This window comes from Falco peregrinus, chromosome 8 (genome assembly GCF_023634155.1).
Source record: "Falco peregrinus isolate bFalPer1 chromosome 8, bFalPer1.pri, whole genome shotgun sequence".
Lineage (NCBI taxonomy): Eukaryota > Metazoa > Chordata > Aves > Falconiformes > Falconidae > Falco > Falco peregrinus.
In genome coordinates this window covers 43921899-43937681 of record NC_073728.1, presented here as the reverse complement: position 1 = coordinate 43937681, position 15783 = coordinate 43921899, and the positions used below count along the sequence as shown (strand labels likewise).

General features: G+C 37.8%; 1 protein-coding gene across 5 annotated transcripts in view; it reads right to left on the bottom strand.

Annotated features, from left to right (window-relative positions):
- Positions 1-15783, bottom strand: part of PKP4 (plakophilin 4) — a 101489-nt gene that overhangs the window by 29064 nt on the left and 56642 nt on the right. For 4 of the 5 annotated variants that reach the window (XM_055812333.1, XM_055812335.1, XM_055812334.1 and 1 more), the window contains 6 exons: positions 13913-14038; positions 13560-13750; positions 12210-12762; positions 7847-8038; positions 6070-6290; positions 3609-3737 (listed from right to left, as the gene is read on the bottom strand). In XM_055812333.1, the coding sequence (XP_055668308.1) occupies positions 3609-3737; positions 6070-6290; positions 7847-8038; positions 12210-12762; positions 13560-13750; positions 13913-14038 (1412 nt within the window). Of the gene's footprint in view, positions 1-3608; positions 3738-6069; positions 6291-7846; positions 8039-12209; positions 12763-13559; positions 13751-13906; positions 14039-15783 lie in introns of all 5 variants that reach the window. The other variant, XM_055812332.1, reaches the window with a different exon arrangement.

Sequence of the window (15783 nt, the reverse complement as noted above, 5' to 3'; positions counted from 1 at the left end):
ACTAAAATTAGTTTTAAAGATCACCACCAAAAGGCTACCAAAATATTTTCTATGAACTGCTTAAAAAAAAAAAAGGTATTTTGTAATATAAGATTTATCTGCCCTAACCTGGTGTTATTTTAGCATAGCATAGCAACTTCTGTGCCATACTAGCCATAGCATATGCCTAAGGAAGTTGGCATAGGATCACTTCAACCCCCCCCCTACAGCAGCTAATCTGCTGCTGCCCTAAGAAGGAGACCCCATGGTAAAAAGAGCAAGCTAAGCCATCATTCCTGAATGCTTTGCTTGTACACTATGTGGTTCTGGGCCAAACAGAAAAGATGTAAAAAATGTAACAGTCCTAAGGATTCTCTAGTTTAGCATTACAAGCACTTCTAGAGGCCCCTTTTCTATTTTAAGCTGTGTAATAATTAGGTTGGCAAGCCACAAGGCTATCTGAAATACATCAATGTGTACAAGTTTTCATGGATTTTTGGCTTAAAATGTTCAGAGACTTTTATTTGCCATACCACAAGGAGAATAAGATTATTCTCAATGAAAGCGTAATTGAGTTGTAACCAAATCATTTTAAGTTGATACTTTGCGAAACAGAATCTTCTATTACATTCTTGAAAACTGCACTGTCTAACAAAACCAGTTAAGATCTTTATACCTTAAAACAGCCAAATTGAAGAGGTTTGGAAAAAAACCCCACACAACTGAAATGCAAGGTCTATAACCAACACTGTATGTGGGTTTTACCTGTCAAATCAACTTAGGTAGAATAAAAGAAATAAAACAGAAGAGTGGCGACTTGGATATTTTTAAGACCTCTGTTTAAAATGCGTATTTTTCAAAAGGAAACCTACATTTACACACCTAGATTTATCTACTATGTCAAGTTACATATCCAAGGGATACAAAGTTTGGTGTTTACCAATTAGAGAAGCCCCTGCTATGCCAAAAGCCACTGGGAATCTGTATCTAAAGGCATCAGTGAGCTTTAAGCTTAAAGTTACTCACCTGGCAAGATTTCTGTAGCTAGGAAATGAGTAGTACCTTACAGATTATTTATTTTATATAGACTACATTGAAAGCACATACTACAGGACCCTATTAAAAAAATAAATTGCTCTTTTTCAAGTCAAATAATTGTTACAGAATAGCAAAGCAAAAAATAACTAGTCATACTTTTCAATCTCCTTGTATGTCAACGCAGCACATCAAATGCTGCATCTACACTACACATCCGTAATACAGGTACAAACTATGAATGACAAAAGAGCTTTATTGTTTTTTCTATTTGTACTCAAAACTTGATGAGATGCATTTTCTGTGTAGATTATTATTTAAAAAATAATACCGGACTAGAAATCCATTAAGATTTGCATTTTGCTGACTCATTAACTATTCTAAAATGTAGCACCTGTTGCTAGTTTGAACAGGCATTTCAATTTCTAAATGGAAAAAAACAGAATTCTTGTAAAATGATACATTCATGAACTAATATATCAGTGTTTATGTATTAAGATAGATACACATTACCTGGAAGTGCAATCTATTAATTTTGTGTAGTTTCATAGCTGATTTACATGGTAATGATTCCCCTCCACAATGACCAGTTTCGTATGCTTACCTTTGCGTTTTAGCAATGCAAGTAACATCCTTAGTAGCTTAGCAAATTAACCTGGTCTTTACCACAGCAATAAAATAATTAATTTAAACAATGAATGAAAATACAAAAGCAGTTCTCAATTAAGGATTTACTGAATTTGGCACTACAATAATTATGATCCTTTCTTATTCCAAAGAGCTGCCTCTGCTGGCCTCTGCTTTGAGGGGAACATGAATTGCAACTTTCCTGCTGCCACAGGTACCGTCGTGTTTTCGAAACATGCTGATCCCTACCCACCATCACATCTCAGGGAACGGCTGCTTCTTAATGAGGCTGAAAGCCTCATAAGGAAACACTGACATAATGCTCGCTTTCCCAAAAGTGCAGGAATAATCCTTTCCCCTAGAAGCCAGACAACTGCATTTTTTCTGTTATAGTATTCTAAGAATTTATAACAGCTGATTATTCCCATTCAAAACTGTCCTGGTTTCAGCTGGGAGTTGGTTTTCTTCTTAGCAGCTGATGCAGGACTGTGTTTTGGATTTGGTGTGAGAACAATGCTGACAGGACACTGACTTTTTTAAGTCAAGGACTCTTCCGTTTCTTGGGCCCTCCCAGCAAGAGGGCTGGAAAGGCATGGGAAATTGGGAGGGGACACAGCCAGGACAGGTGACCCAAACTAGCCAAAGAGGTATTCCATACCATATGGCATCATGCTGAGTATATGAACTGGGGGAAGAAGGAAAGCGGGACATCCAGCATTATGGTGTTTGTCTTCCTGAGTAATGTGTGATGGAGCCCTGCTGCCCTGGGGATGGCTGAACACCGGCCTGCTGATGGGAAGCGGTGAATGAATCCCTTGCTTTGCTTTGCTTGCGTGTGTGGCTTTTGCTTTACCTATTAAACTGTTCTTATCTCAGCCCTCAAGTTTTACATTCCTTTCCGATTCTCCCCCCCTCCATCTCTCTGGGTGAGGGGGAGTGAGCAAGTGGCTGCATGGTGCTTGGTTGCTGGCCAGGGTTAAACCACGACAAAACCAAATAACTGCCAATACATAACTCCTCTCTATTTGAAAAGGAGCAATTCTCTGTTTCAAAATTCCACACACTAAGTGGAAGGCATACATCAAATATATCACATATCTGATATTTCTAATGCTAGAGTAGGGTAAACAATTGACATGACATACAAGTTAGCACCACATTCAAATTCTCTTACACCTTGGCATACTTCTTTCAGTTTTGTGTACTTTTGAAAAAATATAAGCAGACATTCCATAACTTCTAAAACAAATTCTGTAATAATGAAAATGGAAACAGTGAAGAAACACAAGATCTCCTACAGATGAACACATGCAGACAAATAATATCCCATGAATTCCTAAATAAGCTGTCTTCAGCTATCTCTTATCTATCTCTTAAGCTATCTCTTATCTATCTCTTAAGCTATCTCTTATAAAAGAGCAAGACTACCTTATAAATCTATCTACATCTGATTATCACTGCGACTTTTACCAGAACATCAAAACCACCACCATCTTTTCATCTGCCTTCCAGCAACAGTGACTTGCATTGGTCTATCTTCTTATAAAAGCTGCACCAATATTTTGTCAACATAAATAATATTTATACTGAAAATAATAGGTAACACACACATACACGATATAAACAAAAAAAGCATCAGATCACTAGCTCATAGGTGCTCTGCAGAAAGAGCAGCTCTTCAAATGCAAAGTTTCTAGAAATTTCAAGAATAATCTGAATTTTCACTCAGATGTGGCCTTTCTCCACATCATATTGACATAAATGCTACCCTCTATATACTTCTTGGGTTGAACATCTTTCCTTTGTGCGTGCATGTATGTGTGTGTGATTACACACACCTAGGTACTTCAAGAAACACAAAAGGGTCCAAAATACTGAGTTGTGATGAAAAAATAATCCAAAAATAGGCAAGAGGTCTAGTTTTTCTTTTACAGTTTCCCAAAACAGAAACACGCTTGATACAGTACCTCCGTTTTTACTTTGTTATCTCCAAAGCACAGGTGCTGAAGGTAGGCAGCTGCGTTCGCCTGAACTGATGGGAATTGGTGCTGAAGCATGTGAATGACTTCAGGCAGTTCTGGATCTCGCCAAGCAAACTCCCTTCATTAGATGAACACATTCAAGAGAAAGCATTAGTTATAAAAGTATGTTTACTTACTAAGTAGAATTACTAAAGCATCTTTAAGTGTTTTTTAGCAATTCTGGTTTTATTCTGGAGTGTCAGGGCTAGGAGGAAAAACAGATATATTAGAATAACTATTTGTCACGTCACTTTTCAGTCTTCCAATTGGAAAAGGAGGCTTTATAGCCTATGTTTTTCAGTTGTTGATCACACAAATATGTATGTACTAAAATTATAGCAACTCAAACACTGCTACTTACATGATTCTCCCTAAGCTTAAATATATAATGCAACAGATACCCACGTAACAATGCTACTTCAGGGGCATCTCTTCCACCCAACATTTTTTTTCTCGGTGCTCAATGTTCTTCCTAGTCCGAAGTCAATTATACTTCAAAAAAAGCTGTGCAGCCTGAAATTTCATCCTCATAATCAGATGCAGGAAGCTGCATAACCTGCGTTATTCAGGGATTGTAAACTTAAAATCACTACAATCAAATCTCCTTCATTAAGCAGAATTATTTTGTGCAGACAAGTCCTGGAAAAGTCATTAAAACATACCCATACCAAATTCACAGATTTAGAAATACACTCATTAATATTTTCTGGGCTATCTTCCTTGTGTCAAGGAAGACTAGGGTGGGGGGAGCAGGGAAGCAAAGTTTTCCCATGGTCAAAAATCCAAGTAATTTAAAAAAGGAAAAAAGGGGAAAAAAAAAAAAAAAGAAAAAAAAAGGGTGTTCCAAGAACAGTATATGGGGAGCTCTTCAAAGGCTATTGCCAGCCTGGCCAGCAGGGTCTCCCCAGGGCTCCTACAGCCACCAAAAAGTGAAATCTCAGCTCCGTGCCTACTCCGAACTGCTCAGCAACTTGGAGGTTTATTTCTTCATACTAACGACAGGCAGGCCCTAGGGAAAAATGCCTTTCCAATAAAACTAGTAACTTTCTGAATGCTCCCCCACTCTTATTCTAGAGCGATGCCTTCAAATAGCCCAGTCCAACACTACTGTAACACACCAGACTAACCTCTGCAACAGCACGATATGCAAATCAGAAACTGGAACAGATTAAAATGTAAGGTAAAAACTACTCTGCTGTGAAATTACAAGATAAGGTTCATCAGCAATGAAAACGGAGTCAGGATTTCTTTAAAGCTCCTTGTTACAAAAGTGAAGCATCCCTACTATATGTAACTTTTCTTGTAAGCCATGCCAGAACAGGCCAGCAGCAGCATGCAGCTAGCAAGCATTACTACTCAGAGGTAAGATTATCCTCTTAACATCACTTAGATGAATGTACCATGCAGTTAAATGAAATTACTCCAGTCTCTCAATATCTATTAAAAATAATATATTAATTTCCACTAATAACACAATAACAAAACCTATTAAACACTTTGATTTTATATTTGAGAGTGAAGGATAGGGTCAAACAAGAAAATAACTGCATCATGCTGTGAGCCTTCTGTAACGCAGGAAGCCCAAAAGATTTCAGGGTAAGACTCTAGCTCAACCATAGCTACAAGCCACTTTTTTCAAAGTTTATTTCGTGCCTTGTGTGAAAGACTCCTGAGGCATCCCTGAAGTCCATATCCTCCAGTATGAGGCTGGCAATCTGGGGATGGGCTGGTATTTCTAGCAATCACATACCTCCAAGGCTTCCATTGACTGGGTTATGATACTCCCATTTTAAAATACAGGGTTTTAATTAACAGTGTCTCTAATTAATTGTAATGATAGTATTACACTCGTCACATGCCCACACTGTGTACATACGTTTACAACATCAAACTAGTAACTATTTTAAAAATACGAATGTGTATCCACTTTCAAAATGATACATTTGTATATAATTTTTAAAACTATGTTGTCTCAAAATTTAAGGAGGCTGCTCATGAAAACTTCACTCAAATATTTAGGTACGTACTTCCTAATTTTCAAGCCCTGAGTTCAATCCCATAAAGAGAAAACTAACTACAATATTACAGGTTGCTCTGCAGAGTTATTAAAAAATATTTGGAATAATGCAGTCAATTCTCATAGAACTTCAAGTATTTCCTGTAGTAACTTCTACATGAAAATAAACATGGAAGAAAAACACAATAATAACAATGAAATGCACAGAAGTTGCTCTTACTTACTGTAACAAGTAGATTGCATTTATAGATCTTAGTATCTACACCAGTCGTGATTGTTTAAACAATGTAAAATTGGAATATCCACAACAAAATGTCATACATAGTTAAGGAATGTATTGCAAAACCTTATTACGGCAAATATTTATGATTCTTGAAAGCACAAATGGACTTGCCTGGGGTCTTTCTGAATGCTGTCTATGGATGGCGATCGTGTGGTCCCATCGTCGGCGGGTGTTGCATGCTGCAGTCGGTTATAACTGGACTCTGACAGTCGATACTGCATTGACCTGTAGGGTTCTGCGTAGGTAGCTGTTGTGTTCAGAGCATAATTATTTCTTTGGTATGTTAGTGTGCTACGCTGACTGGACGATCTTTGCAGATTCCCGACTCCTAGTGTAAAATCAGTATTAAAACAAACTAGGTAACAAATGTCCATTGAAGAGGAGAGGCAATATGTGGTTAAAAGGGTAAGTAAAAAACCCAACAATTAAAAATAAAAAATCCATCTTAAAAACATGCACCATGCCCAACGCTGAAAGCTATCACCAGATTCAAGGGAGCAATTACTCAATGTCCCAGGGAAGGCAGAGAGGTTAGTTAGAGAACTGAAGGTCTGGTGGAATCAGGCTTATGCCTTAGCTTGCCTCAGTAAGCATTTAAAGTAAGAAATGCATCTTGTGCCACCAAGCAGAAATCAGGATGTAAAATGTTTTCAAGGTTTATAATAAAATTCAACTACTGACAGTAATGTCAATTTGCCAACTTCACTAAAAAGGAAAAATAAGTAAACAAAAATTTATATAGTTGATATATTATCCTTTTCTCAACGACATGTATATTTTCCCTGACAAAAGCTAACAAGAGGATGATTTCAAAGATTAAGCTTTTCAAACACAGGAACATGTATCTTCCTGACTTAACAGAGCTGTTGTGGTAGCTTTTGTTCTTCCAAAGGAAGTGATATTAGGTAGACAAGTGAACAGAGACTTCCAATTCCTAGTCATACTTCCTCATCGGCACATCCTGACAAACCAAACTTGTTTATGCTGTAGAAGACAGGAGAACTGCACAAACCGTTGCCGCCTCCAACATTCCATACTCTTAGTATTTCAGTTAAATTAAAAAAACATTAAAAAGCACTTTTCAAATATGTGAAAACATGACATATGAATTGGACACTTCTCTATAACTATTTCTAGAGAGTTCCTTAGATAGTCACTCTAATAAAAATTTTGAGTTTTTGGAAATTACTCCACTATACAAATTACTAATCAACCTCAAAGAACGAACTGCACTACAACATGTGTTTCATTTCTCTTTACAGAAAATTAGTTCTAAACCTAATCTAATCCCTATGCACTTTATAATATACAAGTAGCAATTCTATAAAATAGTACAGAAGTATTTCAGTGTCAATACATGATCTTCAGATATAGTATCTTAACATTATCCTTTGCTGGGAGGTTGGGTAAAACCAGTATTGTTACTGTGAAAGATGCAGTAGGGAATCTAAGTGTGCAAGCTGTCATTTTACTGTATGGATGAACAAAAAAAAATGAACAAACTGTATTTGTAAGGGAACGATACACAGAGAATGCAAGAGGATGCACCAAGTTTTTTGTGTCATGAAATACAATTTGCTTGGATGCACCCGAGCGTGTGATATCAAACAAAACATTCTGACCCTAAGCTGATGCATAGCCCCAGGTACTTCCTGCAAACATCACAACAGCTTTTAAATTCCTGCTGGTCATTTTAAGTCAGTCAAACATAGTTTCTATCTCCATTACTTTATAACATCTATTTTTTTTTCTTTTAAACTGGCATTGTATATCTCATGTATGTTCCCTTATACGCCATAGGTTCCAGAAGAAAACTCCAGGAAGTAAATGAAGCTTGCCTTTGGGCCACAGCTGATGGCAGAGCCTTGTGAGCCCTTTACCCACCTGACCCTGTTCGATACAGTGCTGACTGGGATCCCTGGTGCAGCTCTATAGTTCCATGGTTCGGACTGCGGTACACAGGGCTGTAGTAAGTCCTGCCTTCATAGACAGGGGTGATGTGCAAATCAGGAGATACAGCTGATCGTAATTCTTGTCCTAGTTGACTGTGTTGACTAGCATATGAACTTCTCAGGCCTAAAACCAAGAAGAGGGACATGGCCCATATCAATTGAAAATAATAAAGCTGTTATGCTTGAATCTTTCTTCTTTTAGTCAAGGAAAGGTGTTAGTTATATCTACAGTTATAAACATTTATTCATTAAACTTCTTTCCATTATTACATGATCCATACTGAAAGATTCATTGACAAAGCAGCACTCCTTTGATGAAAGGTTCTGTCCATACACTGGCAACTTTTAATTTTTCCAACTCAAGTGTTTTGGCAGCATTTAAAACTGAAAGTCTAAAACAGAGTAAAAGCTAAGTCAGCATGTGCAGTGCACAGATTCAGCAATGACAAGGTAAATTGTGACCCTGACAAAAATACAGTAGTGAAATAGGGCACAGCTTAAAGAGCTTCATAAACCTAAAAATGAAACGCTATGTAGCAGCAAGAGCAAAAATCTTCTCAGTAGTGGCAGCAGAGATTTAAGCATGTGGAGAAAAGTCTTTATAAAAGTTTAAATAGCCCATGATACGTGTGCGTGTGTGTATGTACATTGCTATGCCACAGCTGTACCAGAATCTCTTTTTTCACCTTGCCTTTCAGCTGCCCCTCGAGTTCCTTTTAACTTATCTCTGTTTCATTTAACTTAAAATTCCTCAGCAGTGGGCCTCCTGCTACCACTTTTGCAGCGCTAGACCCAAGTACATTACCAGCAGAGGTGCAGAACAGCTTTTCAGTGGCGGCATTTTGAGTAGCACTGCACAAGATCAGATGTGCTTCTCCTCGGGAAGGTTCCCCCTCTATCTGCTCCATTAAAATTTCATTCATGTTGCCTAGAGTTTCTTTCCATGCATGCTGGTGTGTTACTGTATTTCTGTAACCAGCACTGACGCATCGTTCCCCTTACGATTTTGCTAACTGAATTAGCAACCAATCTCCTATTAAGTTCACTGTTGCCATCCTGATCGGGAGGTCAGTGGTACAGTCTTAATCCCATATTTCTTCTTTGTCAGCCCTGGAACATTTTTTGACAGATAACACCACCTCTCCCACTGACCACAGACTTTGCTTCCTGATACGGGCAATGTACTAACTAGCTAACTCTCCACCAACCTTCTCATCTATTTTTAATGCTTTTCTCTAAAGCATCCTAGTTCCCCTATTTTATATGTTGTACTTCCAGAGTCTACAGAGAAGCACTAATATACTAAACCGGGTAGTGGAAAAATGGAATTAATTTACTTTCTGAGAGTTCTTCACCATTTCCTACCCGATTTTTTGTCAGCTTTTGTACTGCTCTGAGAGCACAGTGCTTTTGCAACTAACAGGATGCACCACCCAAACAAAAAGCTCTTCTGCACTCATCAGTTGCTCCCTTACCCCTAACTCCTAAAAAATTATTTTGGAAGCATTTCAGAATTCCTGTATTTCAATACTCCTCGCTAATTTCCCACTCTTCTGTATCATCTGTTTCGCTGCTTTATACGCTCTAACTAACAGTTTTCTTGGCCAAGCCTTTAGCTAGCGAAGTGCTAAACAAGCCTCAGATGCTCATACTTAATAAAATTTAAGTCAAACAAACACGTATTTTCAAATTTAGTTTACTTACATAATTGCTACACAACACCTTTGCCACCTACACCAACTTGGTTTTTGAGTATTACTCTACCAGAAAAATTCTCTTTCATTTTGAAAAGCTTTTATTTTTAATGTCTGTATTCTAGTCTCTTGAATTTTTACTTCCTTTGAAACAACTGCGCAATACTTCTGCTTTTGCCTCTCAGATTTACCTTGCCACAGGGTCCTCTTCCACTCTCTGACTTTTTCTTTACTGCATCTTGCAATGACCTAGTCTCCCCTTCACCCCTTTTGAACGCGACTCGAGCTCCTTCTGCTCTTGGCATTCTTAGTTTATTCTGTAATTTCAGCAGTTTTGTTCTTTTAATTAAATTCTTCACAGTAAACGTGGCCAAATATACTTCCCATTGTACTACAGTAAATATGTGTGACAATCACATACATCCCACTTGGTCTCAGACCAGCATTCCTCATGCTTCCCTTCCTAGACTGCTAACCTAAATTTTTCAATCTTACAACATAATTTATTGTCATCTTTCTTGCCTGAAATTATATGCAGAGTTTATCTACAACATTTACTCACTACTTCAAAGCATAAATTGTTAACAGAGTTAGAAAAAAGTTAACAAATAAGCATGTAACATAGGGCTGGTATAGCCAAGGCAAACATTTAAAAAATTTAAATTAGTCATTTGCAAATTCAAGTAGGGCACAAAGCCAGCATAATTTTTCATTTTAAACTATTTTTTTAAACTATTTTATAAAATTAATACTGTTTTCTCCACTTTGGCATTACTACTGTAGGCACTAAAGCTTTAGCAGCTATTGAAGCAATAGAATATGCTGAGTTAACTATGCAAGGCAAAGAAATTATGGAGACTATGGAACACCTTAAAAATACAATTAAGTAGTGATGTGTAACCAAATGGATCCCGCATCTGGGTATTCTTCCCTTCAAAATCACAGACCTGCTCTATTGCAGTGTCCACCAGGAAACCTTTGGGGGTCTCGCAGGCCATCACTAAGAAGACACACCTATAGGTGGTGAAAACAGGGGGAACAGCACAGCAGGCAACCGGAGTGGCGTCCAATGCAAAGGGGGCGGCTGGGCCTTTGCCTCCCAGGTGGTGACGCTGTCCCCTGGGAAGACACTCATCTTGTTAATAGTACGGTTTTCCCAGAGCACAGGTACTCTTTTTACAGACTGTAAGCACAGAAGCAAGAGAGGACCTGACCATATATCCATCCTCTCCTTCAGGTCACAGAGCAGGGAAGAGTTCTGGGTTATGCTAAAGGCTGCTACAGCACTAACCTGCTCCCATACCCAGACTTCCTTTCAGAAAACTGGTCAAATACAAATTTGAGTTTAAGATTTCAGGCATTATATGAAACCGTTCCATTTAAAGAAACATGAAAACTAATTTATACTAGAAAATGTAAGAGTTTTTTTTACAATACTGAGGGATTCTTACTCATAGTTCATAACACAGAGCAGAGGGAAGTCATACCATTTCAAGTTTCCTGTAAAGATTACAGTGAAGATGGCTACAGGACGCTCTCTAAACTTGCTCACTTATTTCAATTACAGTTGCTACTTATTTCCTTAATACTAAAAGTATTACATTTAAAGCATCTGTTTCTGAATTACTGATTCACTATCCCAGTAACTCATTTTTTCTAAAGATGTATCAGTTCACTTGTTTAGACAAAGTGATATCCTCAGGCAGGGGTATTTGTGAAGTACCTTAGTAACATTTTAAGAGTACAAGACTGCTGTTACATTGCAAATTATGCATTCATTTAAACTATCGAATAGCCTTTCATGGCAAACAGATTTCCCCCCACTCTTATCAAACTGTTAGATTACCATGTCTTGCAAACAAAGGTGAGAGAGAAGACAGTTTACACCTTTTCCTAAGGAGTATGTTGGGATTTCCTGTAGTATAATAGTTTAAAAAGGACAAGAGACATTACAGTCTGTTCAAAACAGCATACGGTTTAACTGCAAAAACTTGTATGTGCTCACTTAGATGAAGGCCAGAACAAAACCAGGAACACAGAGAACTTAAAATGCAAACTAACTGCATCTTCATAACAACTACCTCTAGGAATTTATTTTAAGCTAATATTACAATGTTTACCTATATTTAAGTTAAAGTACTTTGAAATAGCCTAGAAATATTAGGGGAAAAAAAGACTAAAATTCAGTGGTACTAAGTTACATGTTTTAAGAAAGAACTAGGCACAAAACTAGCTCCAGCCTAGTATATTTACTTTATGTACAACCTGCACATAAATTTAAATGTACTTTATCTTTGAAAATACTGAAATGCCTCTATTTGAAAGACTCAGAATTTCACTTAGCTACTTAAAATATGTGATTTAATTTAATGGATGGCTAGCAATCTAGTAATTAAAGGGAAAGACAGTATTCACAGGGAACTTGCATTATGATTGATACATAGTGTTTGACATCAGCATTTACAACTGATTTGATACATCCACCTCAGTTATGTCCTGGTGCTGTAACATTTCATCCATAAAGTGACTATTGCATTACAGGTTTTCTACAGTTGTAGGTGTATACCAAGTTTTAAGCTGTGTCTTTACCTTTTTACTAACCTGTAAGGCTATCTGGACGCGGAGGGACCATTCTCTCATATATATCATACTGCTGTCCGTATTGTTCAATGTCATGAATTGTTCTTTGCAGTGTTGTTCCCAAATGCTGTGGAACAGCAGTCATGCCAGAACGCTTTGGGGAAGAAGATCCCAGCTGAGTTTGGGATGGAGAAGCTACTCTAGTTTGTATGTCAGTAAGGGCAAGAGGAGAGCCAACTCTGACCGACGGTTGGTATTGGGAAGTCCCGCCGTTGGGATTGCCTGTCTGTCTGGATGTAACCGAGCCGATACGCCGCATGGCCGTTGGGGAGGCAGGTCTCTGTGCAGCATATGGGGATGCTGCTCGCTGTACTGGCAGTGTAGTGGATGAATATGCATGAGAAGCAAGGGATCTTTGCTCAGTAACTGATGGAGAACCGTACCCATGAGATGTTCGCAGCGACCCCCTTGAAGGGGAAACACCTGTGCTGACCACGTAAGAGGGAGACTGTGCTCTGGATGGGACTGAACTGACACGTCTCATGACTCGGTTGGTAGCAATATTGACTGAAGGCTGTTTAAAAACAAAACCACATATTAGTTTTATCATTTAGACCATGTAGTAGATACCTTTCTCCAATAAGACACAGAAGTCAACAAGAAATGCACACAGTTTAACAATATATAAAAGCAGCTGAAGAGTAGCTTTTACACTAAACGTAATTCCTTCTTATAACCTTTTTTCTAACCAGCATTTCTCAACATTAAAAATAACCCATCTGCTCCTCATTCTTATTTGGCTTTCTATGTTAATACCTATGCTTTCTATCCTCACCACTCTACCACTTTGGAAACTCAGGAACAGTAACTGAAGAGTTCTAGTATAAGCTAATAAAGTTCTGTCAATTACTGTCTTACCGTCGTGCTGATTAAAGAAACAGGAGGCCAAAAGAAGCCAGAAACAGGAGAAGGTACAGGAAGACAAACACCATCTTCCTTTAAGCACTATGTTTACAAACAGGCTAAATTCTAGGAGGTATTCCCCAATATAGCTACTGAATTTTAAATGAGTGACACTTTCTTGATATTCTATTAGCACCGTACTCTGCAGTCAGTTCTCAGATGTTTTAGATCATTTCTGCTGCAGTGAATGAACCAGATCACATGCATGCTGATTTCAGCAAACAAGTCTATGTCTGCTACAAATAATTTCTGCTTCTTAACCAGTGAAGAAGGTGTTAAATAAAAGCATAATTTAATAACATTAATTCCAGCCTATACAAAGGTAGGTCCAGCTATACAATTACTGCCTGTAAAACCGTGGTACAGACAGTGTACAGACAGAAATGAAGTGCACTATTTCGAGCATACCTGGACTGATGTCTGCCCTTCAGCTCGCGAGCTTCTCACCAAATGGTTATTAGTGGTTCCAATAAGGGAATGCTGCTGCCTGTTTTCTGATTTGCTTAAGTTTTGGCTGTTATGGAAACTGCTTACTTCCTGGTAACCACTGTCAGAATAAGAATTCATTTGTGTTGAACTTCTTGAGTTACCTACAGACCCTGCAGATACAAAGCCAGCATAAGAATAAAAGCATCGAAGAACTTAAAAAAAAATAAATTATATAACTTTGTTATTTGTTGCATTAATAATTGTATTACATTTTTATACAGTCAATACAGAGATGCATTCTAATATTTAAAATGCACACAACAGACCCTCACTTTCATGGAGAGATGTCTGTTCTGGTGAGTAGAGGTTCCCTTGTTCTGGTTCTGTCCTAATGTCATAGGCATTGGTATGAACACTCTCTGACACTTGAGGCTTGTTTACACTGGAGGTCGGAGGATCTGAAAGAATAAATTAATTAAGATAAATCCAATGTTTCATATGGAAGTTTCCTGCAAACACACATGATAAATTTCTCACACATTCTAATGAAGAACTTCCTTTCAACATAAACAGAGTCTACTGGCAGACAGGTACCACCTACCAAACTAAATGAAAAGAATGTTAATACTAGTGTATGAGAATCATGTTTCTTGTATTTTTTATGTAATTCTACAATTCTAATTTTTCAAATGTATGCTCAAACCTATTTTAATGAAAAATGTGATTCCTGGTAAGTATGCTTCGCAGAGTAGAAACATTGTGCAACTGCGGTGTAGCACAGAGAGGACAGCTATCATTTGTTTTAAGATCCTACAATCTTAAGACCTTCATAAGCAAAAGCCTGAGTTGAACTTCATCCCTGGTTTTGTATTATCAACAAAAAGTTGCTGCAAATTATATACAATTTTTACTTCATACACTATTATCCAAATGTTTACTTTTTAACAACTTTTAAGCTAACTTCATTTCTAAGAATACTGGCTGAACTTTACAGACAGCAAAGGAAAGTGTCCTCATTCACAAGAGAAAGCAAAGGAGACATCGTAACACTATTACGACGAGATGAAAAATTTAAACCTAGTCTGGAAAAAAAGGACAAAGATGAGGACACGAAGCAGTAAGAGAACATGAATCAAAATTACTTTTGACAGAAATATTAAGCATTCAGTTGCCATCACGTTACACTTACTGATGAAGAACAGGCATCTGAGATGCAGTCTGGAATAGTTCATGGGAAGGCTGGAAAAGACCTTTAAGATCATTGAGTCCAGCCGTTAACCCAGCACTGCCAAGCCCACCACTGAACCATGTCCCTCAGCGCCACAGCTACACACATCACCTCCAAGTGATGGGAACTCCACCACATCCCTGGGCAGCCTGTTCCGGTGCTTGACAACTCTTTTGGTGAAGAAATTTTTCCTAATACCTCCCCTGAAGAAGGGGAGTAGGAAATGTGGGTTATGTTTAAAGGTAACACCAGATATTTAAATTCTTGCTGAAGAAATCTATGAATGAGCCTCCAGCAGAAACCAAAAGAAACATGCTAAGAAGCAACAGTCTAGTAAAAACTTCTGCGACTGCTTCATGTCAAAAGTTGTGAGTTGTGGACGGTGAAGCCTGCCAAGTGCTCTTTGAAAATGTATCTAACAGCATGTAACAGAAAGAGGCAAAACTGTTAGGAGTTTGCAGAAATCTGAAGCTAGGAGGAAGATGGAAAAATAAATTCCATGCAATAGCTACAAAAACTCTCTCAAACTGACAGAGAATACTCTGATATAAAATCTAGTGGTACTTTTGGAAAAAAAATCCCACGCAAATCTAACAAAAAAACCCCCAAAATACCCTGACAGATGAGCTATTGGAAATTCTTTATAACAGTTGCTATCACAGTGTACTTTAAAGGAGAAACAAAAAGCAAGAAGCAAAAAAACCAAGAAACAAACAAGAAAACAAGAAAAAACCAAAAATGGTATTTGTACGTATCAAGCTGTAAATAAATACTCTGATTTTTACCGGTAGCTGTACATAAAATGCTGCTGTCTCACTATTTGCACAATTAGCCATAACGGAACATTCATACTAAAAATGTAACTCATTAATTGCTATTATGAGGAATGTTTGAACACTATTGAAATATCAGATTAAAAATACCAAACTACTAAAAACCACCCCAATAAATTTTAGAAATTACAGGCAGCCAGCA